The sequence below is a fragment of the Abramis brama genome (assembly GCF_963993115.1).
Source record: "Abramis brama genome assembly, chromosome: 20".
Lineage (NCBI taxonomy): Eukaryota > Metazoa > Chordata > Actinopteri > Cypriniformes > Leuciscidae > Abramis > Abramis brama.
Window position 1 is genome coordinate 27,852,100 of NC_139982.1, and position 16,203 is coordinate 27,868,302.

Genomic DNA, 16,203 nt, shown 5'->3' on the forward strand with positions numbered 1-16,203 from the left:
TTATTTGTATTGTTTTCTATGGATTAGATAAAGGGATTTCTGTTTTCAAAAGCAAACCCTATAAAGAACAGGATTGTTTAAGAAATAAAAGTGCTTATTTCCTTCAATAACAGCTTTTATGGGCCGTCACTGTGAGCTGCTTTGAACACATCTATTGCGAATGCCTCGACAAATAGCGGTTAATGACAAGAAGTTTCATGTTATTATTGCTGTGACTGTTACATTTTCATGATTTACTTAATATACTCAGTGTGAATATCTGCATTATAAAGTATGTGGACTCACTCATCTGTGATCTGATGTTTTCTCTCTGTTTTTTCATTCTCTTCATTCGTTCTTTTGCTCTCTCTTCCTCTGCTCTTCTTCTCTCTTCCACCTCCTGTAAAATCTTTCTGTCTATTTCAAAATGGCGGCCGTAGTTTTGTGCCACTGTCTCCTCAATCTTCTCCAGCAGCTCCTTGATCTGAGTGTCGTCACTCCTGTTGTGATTGTTGAGAACATGAAACCTGTTCCCACATTTGTCCAGCAGCCACTGGAGATCCTGTCCTTCACTCTCAATGTGCTGCTCTATAGATGTGTCTGACAGAGAGTCTCCATGAGTGAACATCACAATAGTGTGACTCCAGACTCTCTCACTGAGAAGATCCAGATGACCCTGCAATGCTTCTCTCTTTTCTTTTTTAAATCCAGTGTCCACACGTATGATCAGTAGTACAGCGTGTGGTCCTGGAGGACACAGAGACACACTGAGCACAATCTCCTGTTTCAGTAACTCAGGACTCTCCTCTACAGTGTCATTCCACCACCATCCTGGAGCTTCAATGACAGTGATGTGTCTGTCTGCTACTTCTCCATGTCTCCTCACACACTGAGCAGAACTCTTCAAGTCAAACTCCTCTCTGCCCAGGATGGTGTTTCCTGATGAACTCTTACCAGCAGCTCTATACCCCATCAACACAATCCTCAGCTCTGAGAGATGTTGAGCGTCACCTGAAACATATAGAGAACAAAACACACTTATCCTGTTTGTGCTTTCTGAACAGTTAACAAGAAAGTTGTACTAAAAATATTCTAATCATAATAATACAAATGCCATATTAATGGACTTAAGTTAATCATCACCCATAGTTAACTAAATTATGATGAAATGAGAATCGTTTAATTTTCTCAATCAGGAGAAAACTAAAACGCATGTTACATAAAACTCAGGGCTAAACTGTAATTTGATGCAAAAATAACATCTTTTCAGTAATTATATATCCTTTCAAAATATGCAACATGTAAAACCGCTGAACTAAATTAAGGCAAGACACTACAGGTGAAAAGGGTAAAAAAGTAACTAATAGATATCACCATCCCCAGTTGATTGATTAAGAATCCCAATGCAATCAGTGCTTTGCCAATGCTTTCAGACAATGCAATCCCAATTAAGAATTGCAAAAAATTGGTATTACAAGTTCTCTGAATTGTTATGATTAAATATGCAAATAAAGTGTTATCAAATTAAATATGCACTAATTTGCATACATTTCTAGAAAAAAATGCCGAACATTGGATGTAGTCCGTGTTTTTTGTTTTGTTTTTTTGGACATATTACAGTCAAAGGTTTTTACAGCGGGGATTTTGGATTATTTATTTTTTTTATCACTACATAAATTAGAAGCCAGAAAAAAAATCTAAATTTTTAGGTATAAAATATATAATCTATAAACTCAGGAAAATTGTATATGAGCAAACCCCTCTTTATATAGTATTTATATAGTATACCCTCTAGTCTAGATATACTTTGTAAATGTATTGTGGATGTTTTCTTTCCACTAATCTTAAAGAACACTTCATATAAAGTCAAAAGACCAAAATCTCAAAATTGACAGACGCATAAAAAACTGTTTTTGCCTGTATAGTGTCTCGCCTTAATGAATAAATATATATATAATTAATATAAATATATCTTAATATATAAATATATCTTGCGCGCGCACACACCTGGCACAGGAATAGTTGCACAGCCACGCACATTTATATATAAAAAAAAAAAACATGACTGTATTCTTCAAATCAACCTAAAACACAATCCCTGTCGAGCCATATTTATAAGTAGGCTATAAGCGACTTTGTGAGAACAAAAAGCAAGCCCTAAGTGTCTTATAAAAAATAGCTGAATCGACCAATATGAAAGTGAAAGCAGTAACATGTCTCACAGAAACAGCAAACACGACGAGTTTGATTAAAATTAATTTTAACTATGAATTAACAAGGAAAAGACGATTAGTTTTTAAAATCATAAATGCTTACTTAAGTCCATTTTACTTCACACGGTCTCAGTCAGAGTTCCGGAGTAAATGTAGGTTTACCGGCAGTCTAGTTTATCTTTCAAAGTAAGTTTGACTCATAGACAGTATGGTTTGACTGGACTCATACAGGTGTTTCAGAACAGTCACGCGCATGGGCGGGTCTACAGGTGTATGGAAGTGTGCAAAGGTGATCTTCGTTAGTTATTTTAGGCCTACACAAAAAATAAGATGTAAAAATGTTTAAAAAGTGATAATATCTTTAAATCCAGACACACTTCAAAAAGTGACTTCACCTGGCAAACTTAAACATAAAGTAAGTTAGACCTACTCTTAATCCCACAATAAATAGATATCATATACTTATTTTCTTTTAATTGCCTGTATACAGTAGCAAGTTGGAAGATTATTTAGTATTCTTGCAGTCAATAATTTCATCTAAAGACTCATATTTGATCTTCAAAAAAAAATAATGTGAAAATAATTTCTTCATGGCCTTAAATAGCTTGAATAACTAATAACTGTACACCCACTCACACCAAATCGCACTAACGTTACCTGTTCCACTCGTCAACTAAACGCTGTACAAATACTGATTTAATTCTGATTTTCAGAATTCAGTCGCATATTTGAACCAGAAACTGATACAGAAGAAGACAAATAACTAGAGTGTCGTCTACAAATCAATGTGCCAGTACTATGTTTTAAATCGCTCTCTACAACGTCGGACACATAATGGTAAGATTATAGGCTTAGGTTTTACTTTATTATCAAACAGCTAATAATGTGTTGCTAGCTAGTGTTACACAAACCATGTTCCAGTTCGCCATCTCAGAGTCTCAGCTGCCTTCTAAAACTCAGCATCCGAACGCTTTGAACATCATAGAAAGTCAATGAGGAAAAGCCCCGCACGGTGACGGGATTATGTAAGGGTTAATGCCCGACGAGGTGTCCATTATCAGGTATTAATGGACGACGGCGAGGCGTGAACCGTCCGACGCGCAGCGGACCGCGTTATTGAGACTGTCTTTGGTTCACTGCAGTTTTAAGGAGAAAATACTCAGCAATGGTGTTGACTGATTCATTTGCACAAGGTTTATCAAGCATATTAAAACACCACATATACATAATTTTATTTTCACCTCGGGGGTTCTTAAATGACTGAATCTTAATGTGAGTAGGCTACTTTAGATATACAGTACAATAAAATAAAGTAAAAGATGCAAGCATCAACATGGCATTATAACATTTTCTTTCACATTTAGTAAAGAAAATAAGCCTAAATGTAATTTAGTAGTTCAGATGTTTTTGATACATTCCATATTTTTTAAAAATCCTTTCATTCATCATCAGGATTAACAAATATTAAAACATGGAGGGAATCTATATGAAACAAACGTTTAGAAATGTTATATTTACAGAAATAATATCAGTAAAAGTTTTATAAGGCAGTCAGATTTAAGTCGTCTGCTGTTGTTCAGGATGTTCAGAGCTCTTCTGAATGACTGAGATCCCGTCCATATCCAGCTCCACTGAATGAACACTGAAGGAACCAATGCCCTGTCAAAACAACAGCAGGAACAACACTATTTATAAAATACATTTTACTTTCACCATTTATGTTTTTCAGTTTTACAAGGACACTAAAACACACAGGTCTTTCAGCAACCAGTTTAAATAGCATATTACAGTATATTATATTATGGTTAAAACAACCATTCTTCTTCACATGTTCTCATTCAGTAGCGGTTGAACAGTTTCTCTGACTCTCACCTGTATGTTTGAGAGAATCTCTGTCACTGGTTTCTTCTGCTGAGGTTCACGGGTGAGTAAGAACAGGAATCCTCCTCCTCCTGCTCCTGCCAGACTCTGTCCTAAACTCAGCGGCTGAAGAGCGTTCATCATGGATCTCACCGCCGCCGGCTCACAGCCTGGAGCCATCAGCTTCTTCTGCTGCCAGTATGTGTCCATACACTCCCCCAACCTGAGGAGAGATCCTGAGAGAAAGAGATCAGAGTCCATCTGAATCTGGTGTGCGTGTGTGCGTGTGTGTGTGTGTGTGTGTGTGTGTCTCACCCTCTCTGCAGGCTTCAGCACACTCCTCTGCATTGGTCACCAGCTGCTCTGCGTTCTGTACGATGGAGGGTAAACGCGCATACCAGCTCCGCACCACGTCCTGCACACACACACACACACACACAGTGATCCAGTGACACACAACACAGCGTTCATGAAGTCTGACCGTCACCATCAGCCGCTCGTACCTGCAGCAGGTTCCGTGCTAAACGCGTCTTTCCAGTGTAAACCAGAAGAAGATGCTGCTGCAGGACAGACTGGAAGTGTTGAGGAAGAAAGAGCTGTTCTACTTCCACTCTCAGCGGTAACTGAGCTGCAGATCGAGCCAGCTTCACTCCTCCAAACAGCCCGCCAACCTGATCCTGCCATCCACCACCTAAAACAGCAGCAAATATACTAAATGCCTTCAAATTCAGTTTGTTAAAAATGTAAACTTTTCAGCTCAGTGAAACCCTATGTTACTCTAGAAAGGAAGTGATGCATCCCGTTATAATAAAAGAATGAAAGCGTCTCTCGTACCGGTGGTGAGGATCTGCTCCAGGTAAAGAACATCATGAATGAGAGAGTTTGTGTCGAAGCTTCGTCCCGTACATCTGTAAACTGCTGCAAGAGCTGCACCTGCCAGAATACTGCTGGTGCCTACAAACACACACACACACACACATACACACTTTCATTTAAAATTAATTATTTACATTTTGTGAGATCCAACATAAAACCTCATCAATTAAAAAAATATATATATTAATATATAATAAAGTAAAATGGATATACAATTGTTATACAAATAAATATTTCAATAGTTATTATTATTATAAAATAAATGTGATAAAATACAATATAGTGAAATGGATTATACACATTTGCTATACAAATTCATACATTTACAAAATAACATTGAATAAACATTAATATATATATATATATATATATATACATAATAAAGTGGAAGATTATACATTTATTATAAAATATTTCACATAATAAAAAGTATTATTAATATTCGTATTATTATAAAATAAAAGTTAGTTACATCAACGATTATACATTTGTTATACAAATAATTATTATATTTACATACATTTTTATTAATACATAAATGATTATTTGTGTGTGTACACATCATTTAATATTTATATTATTTTTGCTACTATGTAAATATATGTAATTATTATTAATAAATTATCTATTATTACTTCTGATCTTTCTTACGCACATTTTTTCCCATTTGTACAAAAGATAGTTTATGTGTTTATTACAAAAAAACAATCAATGAAAAGTAACTCCCACTCACCGAGACCAGAACCATGTGGCAGTGAAGACCAGCTGTGGATCTCCAGTCCGCCTCCCCAGCGCTGCAACAACTGCTCTTTCAGAGAGACAGGAGACGATACACACACCAGCTCACTGCACACACACACGGCTTTCAGCAGGGCACCTACAATACAAACAACTTTAGTGAGAATTTACAGATATTTCTGCATTTATATTTTACGTAAATGTGTTATATTGTCTATCAGTTGTGTACACCTCACAGTATATGACGACACACGAATGTTCTCTGACCTGGAGCGTGAGGTTGGCAATAGTCCTCCAGGTCAGTAAGATCCTCACAGAGTGTTTCTGTGGAGAAGCTGCAGGACGGTTCACCGCTGGCGCTGACCAACAGCAGATGAGGCTCTGGAACGCGTCGAACTCGAGCTCCAATCGGACGTTTCCCATCCACCTTGACGGCCACATTGACCACCAGTCCACCGTGTTCAAACGCAATAGGAGGAGTGTCACTCCAGCCGCCTGGTGACGAACACACACTTTCAGCAGTGTGAAAGGCACTATGAAATCTGAATTGTTTTGAATTAAAGCTTTGTTTTGATACGCTTATGACAGGAAGAATTTACTGAATTGCATTTTAAAGAAATTTAACACAGGTAAAGCATTCTGGAAAATTATGTATTCTTGCACACAAAGTTAAATTATTAAATACAATGAAATATATAAACTACATCTACACTACTTTTTTAAAAGTTTGGGGTTGGTAAGATTTTTTTTTTAAATGTTTTTGGGGGAAAAAGTACCTTTCACCAAGGCTGCATTTATTTGATTAAAACTACAGTAAAAAAGTAGTAAAATATTATCAATTTAAAGAATTTTTTTTTTTTTTTTAATGCATTTTAAAATTATATTCCTGTGATCAAAGCTGAATTTTCAGCATCATTACTCCAGTCTTCAGTGTCACATGATCCTTCAGAAATCATTGTAATATGTTGATTTGCTTCTCAAAAAACATTTCTTATAATTATCAGTTGAAAAGTAGTTGAGCTGCTTAATATTTTAGTGGAAACCATGATATATTTTTTAAGGATTCTGAATAGAAAGTTCAAAACAACATCATTTATTTGACATTAAAAAGTATCATTTTTTTTCAAATAAACTGTACTGCCCCAAACTTTTGAACATTAGTGTATCTATTTATAGTTCAATCTATAGTTCAAAATTCAAAGGTTTTTTAAACTGTTTTTCCAAACTTCTCGTCACACAGCACCGTCAAACATAAACTCTGATCAGATTTCCTGCTGTACAGTTGAACTGAAGAATGCTGTTCTCACCTGACAGATCCAGTCGAGCGGGACACTCCACTTCCTGCCACTCGCCCATCGGCAGCATCTCTCCTCGACCAATGAACACAAACTGGCGCGCTGACATCACTGCCTTCCGCAGCAGGATCTGTCCCGCCCCCTCATAATGCCTGGCGGCTCGCACCAACAAATCTGGCCTTTAGAGAGCAGTGACAAATCTGACTTTAAAGGCCCTGATATACTCATGACAAAGTTTTATTTTGTTCTTTGTTTAAGGGTAAAAAGAAATATGAAAGAAATATGGGACCATCGATATAATGTTAGTAAACTGAGAGCGTCATTCAGATGAATATGTAAATATGTGCTGTGCGCTTTCCATTCAATAACAAAATACACTGCGATTTTGCTTTAAGCACATCGGGGCCTTACATTTTTAATCACATTTTTGTAAAAATTTTACACTTTTTACAAATCTATTTGTTCTGACCTGCTGAACCAGTGTTTTCTTTGATTAGCCAGTTCTTGGACACCAGCGGGTAAGTTTCCGTCCTCTAGGAGTTTAAAAGCAGGAGCCCATGATGGATTGGCCGCTGGTCCGCTGCGTAAACCGCCTTTACCCTCGCCCGCCAGACAGCCAAGAACATCTGCGATACAGGCCAGACAACGAGCCGCGACTCCCAGATCACCACTGCTGTTTGCAGCAACTGAGCAAAGAGACTCAATATTAGTGCCCTCAGAAGTCAACAGATGTGAACCATATCTGATCTTTTGCTCCTCACCCGAATCTAGCGCCTGTAGTAGCGCCTCCTGCTGGCCGGCCAGCGCTGCTGCTCTGAAGAACGGCAGTAGATTGAGATCCGTGTGGCCTTGCAGAGCGTCAACGGCTCTTCGTCGACCCACGCTGAAGAACAGCTCCTCTCTCCAGCGCAGCTCCGTCTGCTGGTCCGTCAGGATCACAATATCCCTGAGCGAGAGTCTCCAGGCTTCCTTCCAGCTGTCCCGCACACCAGCGCCGCCCAGAAGCCAACAAACACCCTCCAGTCCAACGGGTCCTGAACGGGGCATGAACACTGGGAACAATCGGGCGTCCAGCAGACAGCATGACTCGGTCCTCTCAGGTCCCCAAAGGTCCAGAGGCCTTTATAACACACACACACACACATACAAACATATTTTAGACACACTATATAATGCTGTGACCAGGGCCTAAAACTTTTAGCCGAAACCAATGGCAGATGACAGAAACATTTACTAACCCAAATTTCTTTTTTTTACTAGCCATAAAACTGTGCATTACAGATTAGGGAATCAGGCCCTGGCTAAGACAGTCTCAGTCGAAGCAAAACAAATAGAAAGATAGACCAAACCTTTAGTCTAAAGTCTGAGTGAGGTATGAATGTAGAAGTTTCTTACTGTATTCCAGTCCGACTGTAAAACTCACTCCATTTTTGATTAAGGAATGAAGCCGTAACATCATCAGCATGAGCCTGTGTGTAATTACAATACCATATTATAAAGCACAAAACTAGCATAAATTATTTTATTTTGTTCTTCAGAAAAAATATACAGAACTTACTCAATTGTAAGTGGCTTTGGATAAAAGCATCTGTTAAATGAACGGGTAAAATCAGGCTCTAAACTCTAAACTCACCTCTAAATGATCATGAGCTCCAAAAGCTGTGTACACCGTTAACTTTAACTCTCCAAGCATCACTCGATGACCCTGAATGATGATGTCGCTGGACAAAGGTAGACGTTGGATGCAGGATGATGAGGTCAAATCAAGCCCTGACAGCAGACACCCAGAATGCACCTGGACTGGACCCTTTAATTGATATTGACACATTATGATAATTGTATTGTTACCCGCAAGATTTACTTATTCAACACTAAACATTCATAAGCAGTTTTACTTCCATAATGTGGCATATTTCAAAGTGAAACAGGATAATCTGTGAGAAAAACAGAGGTCAAGTTGGTTTTCATTTCCTTTCCTTTAAAGAGTTAGTTCACCCAAAAATGAAAATTCTGTCAGTAATTACTCACCCTCATGTTGTTCCAACCGCATAAGACCTTCGTTCATCTTCGGAACACAAATTAAGATATTTTTGATGAAATCTGAGAGCTGATCACTTCTCCATAGGCTGCTAGGTGACCGAAACTTGCTGGCCCAGAAAAGTTATTAAAGAGATCGTTAATATAGTCCAAGTGACTACAGTGGCTCAATCTTAAGTATATCAAGCGATGAGAATACTTTTTGTGCGCAAAAACAAACAAAAATAACGACTTTATTCCACTTTTCATTTCCTTCTCTCTGGGCCTCGAGTTAGTTCACATAGTGTTTTTGCGCTGCGCGTCTGTGTTGCACGTCACCACGTAGGCTCACAATTGGCCGACGCTGGTCATGTGTGTGATGCGTGATGACGTGTAACACAGACGCACAGCGCAAAAACACTACGTGAACCAACTAGAGAGAAGGAAGTGTATAGTGGAATAAAGTCGTTATTTTTGTTTGTTTTTGCGCACAAAAAGTATTCTCGTCGCTTGATATACTTAAGATTGAGCCACTGGAGTCACTTGGACTATATTAACGATCTTAGAATTTTCATTTTTGGGTGAACTAACCCTTTAAATATTTAACAAATCCTCCAGACCTGTAGGTGGCAGTGCTGCACTACAGCTCCTGCTGACACACGAACATCTCCTTCCAACACGCTATTAATCACCCTGCTGCCTTCTGACACAGACTTCACTTCCTTTAAAACAGAAAGAGCAAAACATTTATGATAACTGACTTTATTAATAAATATCTCAGAGATTATGTTCACAACATTTCCCACCTGAATATGAGACAGAATCATCGTCTCTGATCCAGATTCTGTCAGACGGACGACATGTTCTCGGCCCGACTGAGTCAAATAATCATAGCGGCCCTCTGGAATGTACACTGGCAATGAACAAATGCTACATCAGAACAGAATGTGAATTTTCAGTGTGCAAGGTCAAAATGTGAAGTATACAGAGTATAACGCACTGAGAACGGAATCCCACAATGCACTGCACCTAACCTTTTATTTCCTGTGTGTGATTAATCCACTGGAAGTAATAGCAGTGACTTTAAACATATCTTCTTGACTCATTATTTGACTGTATGTGAAACATATTTTAGAAAATTGGATTAAAATGTGAAATGCAATGTTTATCTAAATGTGAACCATATTTACATTTGAGACAAAGACACAATGAAGGTGCATGGTGAGTTGAATGTATGTAATGAGGTCACTTGAATGTATAAAAACATGTTTGAAACATTTGTCATTGCATAATGTACACTATGTATATTGTATAAATATACTCTATGCAATATGCAAGTATTCCATTCTAAACACATCCATGCAAACACACTCAGATGTTAAATTCTAATTTAGTGACATTAGAGCAGAAAAGAGCAAGAGTACACATAGAGATGTTGGCTCCTCTAAGCATCCTCCACAGCACAGCGCGGCCGCTCCTCACTGCTGCCCCCTGAGGCCCGGAGGACGAGCTGCAGCCTGCTCTCTCTCCATTGATGAACTCATGCTCTGTCAGGTCAGAGCAAAGGCACACCAGAATATCCAGAAAGAGAGATATCTGCAAGAGAGCAAGAAAAGTGAGAGTGGGATCTAGGAATCTGAGAAAGAAAACCATGTTGTGTGCGATTACCTCAAGCGGTGGAGCTCCTGAATCCATGCCAAGATACGTACAGCCGTCCAGCGGTGACGTAACATGAGTCTGCAGGAGTTTCTCTGCAACAGCCCTAGAGAAAAACACCGGCCCAGACACCTGAGCACCACACAGATACTTTTAGGAGGACTTTTTAGAATTATTTGTAGAATTGGTTTTTAATTTATACAGTTTCATACAGTTTCCTTGCTGAATAAAAAAATATGTATGCCCTTTAAATGCACATATTTGTCTACTATATATATATATATATATATATATATATATACACAGTGCAATGCATAAGTGAATACACCCATGCTAAAGTTGACTAAAAAGAGGAATAAAAAATCATATTTTGGAAATTGAACTTAATGCCTTAATTTAAAAAATGAGGAAAAATCCAACCTTTTAGGACTCCAACTTTCTTTGTGAATGAATAATGTATCGTAAATAAATAAATGTTCTTCCTTAAAATACATGGTGCATAAGTGTGTACACCCCTATGTTAAATTCCCATAGAGGCAGGCAGATTTTTATTTTTAAGTATTTTTTTTAAATTAATTTTTAGGATACTATGCATCCTGATAAAGTTCCCTTGGCCTTTGGAATTAAAATAGCCCCACATCATCACATAGCATTCACCATACCTAGAGATTGGCATGGGGTACTTTCCATAAGATCATCTCTCAATGCAAATCAAACTAGCTTTTAGGCTAACTGAAATAATTCATGCCAATCTCTAGGTATGGTGAATGCTATGTGATGATGTGGGGCTATTTTAATTCCAAAGGCCAAGGGAACTTTATCAGGATGCATAGTATCCTAAAAATTAATAAAAAAAAAATACTTAAAAATAAAAATCTGCCTGCCTCTTTTTCCTAATTTTTTTAATTAAGGCATTAAGTTCAATTTCCAAAATATGATTTTTTATTCCTCTTTTTAGTCAACTTTAGCATGGGTGTATTAACTTATGCATTGCACTGTATATATATATATATATATATACACATACACATATGTATATATATATACAATATATATACACACACACACATATATATATAGTAGACAAATATGTGCATTTAAAGGGCATACATATTTTTTTATTCAGCAAGGACAGATCAAATTGACCAAAAGTAACAGTGAAGACATTTATAATGTTACAAATGATTTCTATTTAAAATTAATGCTGTTCATTGAACTCTCTTTTCATTAAAGAATCTTGAAAAATGTATCACAGTTTCCACAAAATATAAAGCACAACTGTTTTCAGCATTGATAATATTAATAAATGTTTCTTAAACAGCAAATCATCATATTAGAATGATTTCTGAAGGATCATGTGACACTGAAGACTGGAGTAAAATTCAGCTTTGATCACAGGAATAAATTACATTTTAAAACATTCAAATAGAAAACAGTTATTTTAAATTGTATTACTATTTCACAATATTACCATTTTTTACAGTATTTTGATCAAATAAATGCAGCCTTGGTAAGCATAAGAGACTTTTAATAAATGTAAAACTATTTTTACCAGTTAGCCGATCATAACCAAATTCCATTTTATATAAAGTCTTAAAGGTACAGTGCCAAAACTAGCCTGTTTAATTCTCATGATAAAAGAAAGGCTGGAAAACAGTCATGTAAAACAAAAGTATGACTATGAGCTGTGAGTCAAAATCATGTTTTAAGTGACAAATAAAGGCACCATCAAATTCATACCAGGGGTACTTTCCCATCAGGGAGTGCGGCAAGGCTGATCTTCTCCTTTGAGCCCTTATAGATAATGTTGCATACTCTGTTCTATAAAAGCAATAATTAAAAATTTCTCAGAAAATGAAACAAGTGCACAATTAAAAAACAAATGAACCCTAATTCTGAATAACGCACCTCTGCATCTGTGAGATATACGCCATGATTAAGAGCAAAACAAGCGTCACCTGGCAACGCCACAACCTGAACCCCAGAGAACCCGTCCCATGAAAACACTGTGAAGAAAAGGGGGGAAGATATTGATCAAATTCAACAGTAAAAACTCCTTGTGAAGTGTTTCTGAAGCTGTACACTGTTGATTTGTCTGTGTGTAAAAATTAAAAAGCTAATTGTGACTTTATATATCACAATCAGAAAAAATCAAATGCTTTTTGAGACATTTTGTTTGTGCATTAGATGTGTGATTGTATAATGTTAGCTCACGTTGTCGTGTTGGAATATTCAGGATCATGTCAGTGCCGCACACCCAAACGCCTGGCGGAGATCCAGCGCAAATCTGGAACAGGATGTTTCACTAAATGTGCATTTGCATCATAATGCACTCACCTCATACCATTACATATAGAGAGAGTGGTGTATGCATTCATGTACATCTGTGTGTGCATAACTGTGTGTTTTTACACTCACCTTTGTGGACAGACAATCCAGCAGCAGGTCTAAGCAGCAAACGGCTCCTTCTACAGCATCTGATCTCTGTACAGGCATCCAGCAGAAAGCCCTGCTGCAGCCGTCCCACGGGAAATCTCTGCCCTAAAAACACACACCTATTAGCACACGTCTGAGAATCATTTTCATCTAAAATGCTTTTTGTTTTTATTACAGACCGTGTGAAGGATGAGAATATGAGCTTCATCCAGAACATCTGCGTTCACCACCTAAACACAAACACACATTTAAGGGTGTTGAAGTATGTTTAAAACTGTATTCTGATCATTTATCAGAACACTGAGATATTATAGTGCTGAATAAGCAAAAGATATTCACAGTTCTTTCACTAGTCTAAAATACTAAAGAATGTACACTACCAGTAATAAAAAAATGTTTAATGCTTTTAAAAAAAGAATATTATGCTCACCGAGGCTGCATTTATTTGATCAGAAATACAGTAAAAAAAGTAATATTGTGAAATGTTAGTACAATTTAAAACAATGTGTTTTCATTTGAATATATTTTAGAATGTAATTTATTCCTGTGATCAAAGCTGAATTTTCAGCATCATTACTCCAGTCTTCAGTGTCACATGATCCTTCAGAAATCATTCTAATATGATGATTTGCTGCTCAAGAAATATGTCTTATTAATATCAATGTTGAAAACAGTTGTGCTGCTTCATATTTTTGTGAAGACAATGAGACACTCCCATCAAAAATGTGGGGTAACTACATATATATTATGTTACAATAATCATAATAAAACATATAAATAATTTTTTATTCAGTAAGGAAGCATTAAATTGATCAAAAGTGACAGTAAAAACATTAATAATGTTGAAAAATAGATTTATATTTCAAAATAAATGCAGTTCATTGAACTTTCTATTTATCAAAGAATCCTGTAAAAAAATGATCATGGTTTCCACAAAAATGTTAAGCAGCAAAAACGTAATAATAATAATACTCATTAACAAATGAGAACCAATAATAATTGAGGACTAAATCATATTAGAATGATTACGGAAGGATCATGTGACACTGAAGACTGGAGTAATGATGCTGAAAATTCAGCTTTGTATCAGGAATTATTTACATTTTAAAATATATTAAATTAGAAAAGTTATTTTGAATTGTAATAATATTTCATAAAATGCAGTCTTGGTAAGCAGAAGAGACTTCTTTCAAAGCCTTAAAAAAAAATCTCTTGTGATTTGTGACTTGTGGCCAGTGGTGTCTACAGTATTGCTAATAATTTTTTTGAGGATCTTGTTTTAAAAATCAAACAAACTAATAATGATAAATAATATATATCGTATACGATCTAAAAGGGTCATATTTAAATCTTTAAGGATCTATTTCATCCCACTTGAATCCTTTAGGTTCTAGAAATTCCTTTGGCAATCCTGCAGGATTTCTCCCCAAACCTCCAGCCATCTGCACACACACACACACACACACACACACACAGAAAGAGAGAGAGAGAGAGAAAGAGATAATCCATATGTGAAGCTCACGCTGTATCCAGCTCTAGCGCTCAGGTGTTCTGCAGCCACCAGCAGGGCGTTCAGTGTGGCCCCGCCGCTGCCCAGCCGGGCGTTTGGGTCAGGAACCGTCAGCAGCAGGGCGTCAGCCGGAAGAACACCGCGCTTCTGACGCACCTCCAGCTCTGAAACACACACACACACACACACCTCCATGAGATCCTCCTGAACCTGGTGTGGAGATCTGTTAATGTGTGGTAGACAGACCCACATACAACAAAGTACATGGTGCGGTGATGGCATTAAAAACCATGTTACTTACAGTACATAATTTGGCACCTTAATTCATGAACCCTTAGATTTATATAATATTTCATGATACTTCCGAGAATACAGTGGTATTACCATTACAAATGTCTAAAGATATATTACATGGGCCATTTTTACAGACATTAATGACGCGCTTCCAATTATCAACATTGCAAATCTAGTATGGTTTTTCATATATATATATATATATATATATATATTTTTTTTTTTTTTTTACATACGTATAATGGTATATTTTTGCGTTTTATTACATTGGAAGTAAATGAAGTAAAAACGAAACAACACTGATAAGGGGGTGTTTCTATTACTAAGGCTGAGGGAGTGGTGGCAAATTTCAGAAGAGTCTCTCTTCTAATATAACGTGTCAAAATATTTTTCGGTCTTTGAAACTCCATTGTTTTTTTCGTTTGCATTGGAGCATACGGGAATACAAAAATGATATGCTGTCGTCTCAACTATGACGACTTCCGCCTTCTGAGAACCCCGGAAATGTGAAGAGGGTCCCCAAAACAACCCAGAGTAATCCCATAGTACTTTTTGTTATCGTCTACAAGTTTTTTCACATTACTAAGGCTTTTTAAAATAAATATGCAAAGACATACGATGTGTGAACTCACCTCTCTGGAAGGCATAAACACTGTCTTTATGTTGACATGTGAGCACAATAACTGTCCACTTCATCCTGACGTGAATTATTTCTCCTCATGTGAGTAACAACCAAGCGCGTGCAAAAACCAGAAGCGAACAGCGCTCGGGTCCGATTCATTCACCAACTGTCACTGGATTAGAACGCCAAAAGTCGTTCTACCACAACCAAACAGCGAATGCAGCACTTCCGGACTACAAAGCAGCTTCTGGACTACAATCTAATCGCACGCACGGTGCGCTGGGAAATGCAGTTTTACACTTAATAAAAGTGGTAGGTTAATAATATGAATGATTATGGGGTAACACAATGAATAAAATCTATGAATAATTATAGGCCTAGATTAAATATCTTGTATTAGACATGGAAATGCAATTAACGATTTTAGCTTGTAAACAGGAAATTGAATAGTTATAATAAATCCAGGGTTTTGCTGGGAAATATAGTTTGAAACGATCAAAAAAGTATAACAATGACTTATTTTATGCTTTTTGGGAACCTAAAACTAAATAAATTGTAAGTATTTAAGTACATATTCATTGGATAAAGCTATTTTAGGAAGAAACCGCGAACTAGCAGTTTCTATATAAACCCAGCTTGTAGTTTGAAACCAGGAACTTCAGTAAAGAGTATATTAAATTTCTTACCCGAATCTTTTTCTTGAAAACT

The 16,203-nt window shown here is 36.9% G+C and overlaps 2 protein-coding genes across 6 annotated transcripts in view; both read right to left on the bottom strand.

Annotated features, from left to right (window-relative positions):
• The window catches only part of LOC311070980 (GTPase IMAP family member 8-like), a 29,627-nt gene extending 27,188 nt beyond the window's left edge, over window positions 1–2,439 (bottom strand). Inside the window, exons 1-2 of one of the 3 annotated variants that reach the window (XM_084095197.1) lie at window positions 2,296–2,430; window positions 286–990 (exon numbers count right to left, since the gene is read on the bottom strand). In XM_084095197.1, the coding sequence (XP_083951323.1) occupies window positions 286–990; window positions 2,296–2,305 (715 nt within the window). In that variant the 5' untranslated portion in view covers window positions 2,306–2,430. Of the gene's footprint in view, window positions 1–285; window positions 991–2,295 lie in introns of all 3 variants that reach the window. The other 2 variants (XM_084095195.1, XM_084095196.1) reach the window with 2 other exon arrangements.
• A 928-nt stretch (window positions 2,440–3,367) lies between these two features.
• On the bottom strand, window positions 3,368–15,730 carry LOC311071355 (L-fucose kinase-like). 3 transcript variants are annotated; one of them, XM_084095740.1, is made up of 23 exons: window positions 15,506–15,730; window positions 14,592–14,743; window positions 13,249–13,299; window positions 13,052–13,174; window positions 12,848–12,920; window positions 12,542–12,639; window positions 12,374–12,454; window positions 10,646–10,765; window positions 10,402–10,573; window positions 9,784–9,890; window positions 9,598–9,699; window positions 8,595–8,768; window positions 8,357–8,430; window positions 7,723–8,081; window positions 7,431–7,647; window positions 6,974–7,140; window positions 5,934–6,161; window positions 5,662–5,805; window positions 4,887–5,006; window positions 4,556–4,743; window positions 4,368–4,467; window positions 4,065–4,288; window positions 3,368–3,851 (listed from the first exon to the last, which is right to left on the bottom strand). In XM_084095740.1, exons 1-23 carry the CDS (start codon window positions 15,567–15,569, stop codon window positions 3,750–3,752), a joined length of 3,240 nt encoding a protein of 1,079 aa, XP_083951866.1. In that variant the 5' UTR covers window positions 15,570–15,730; the 3' UTR covers window positions 3,368–3,749. The 3 variants fall into 3 exon arrangements, with proteins under 3 accessions (XP_083951866.1, XP_083951867.1, XP_083951868.1); XM_084095741.1 differs by having other exon boundaries at window positions 14,444–14,743; window positions 15,506–15,719; XM_084095742.1 differs by lacking the exons at window positions 14,592–14,743; window positions 15,506–15,730 and adding an exon at window positions 14,440–14,505 and having other exon boundaries at window positions 13,249–13,298.
• Window positions 15,731–16,203: the final 473 nt, after the last annotated feature.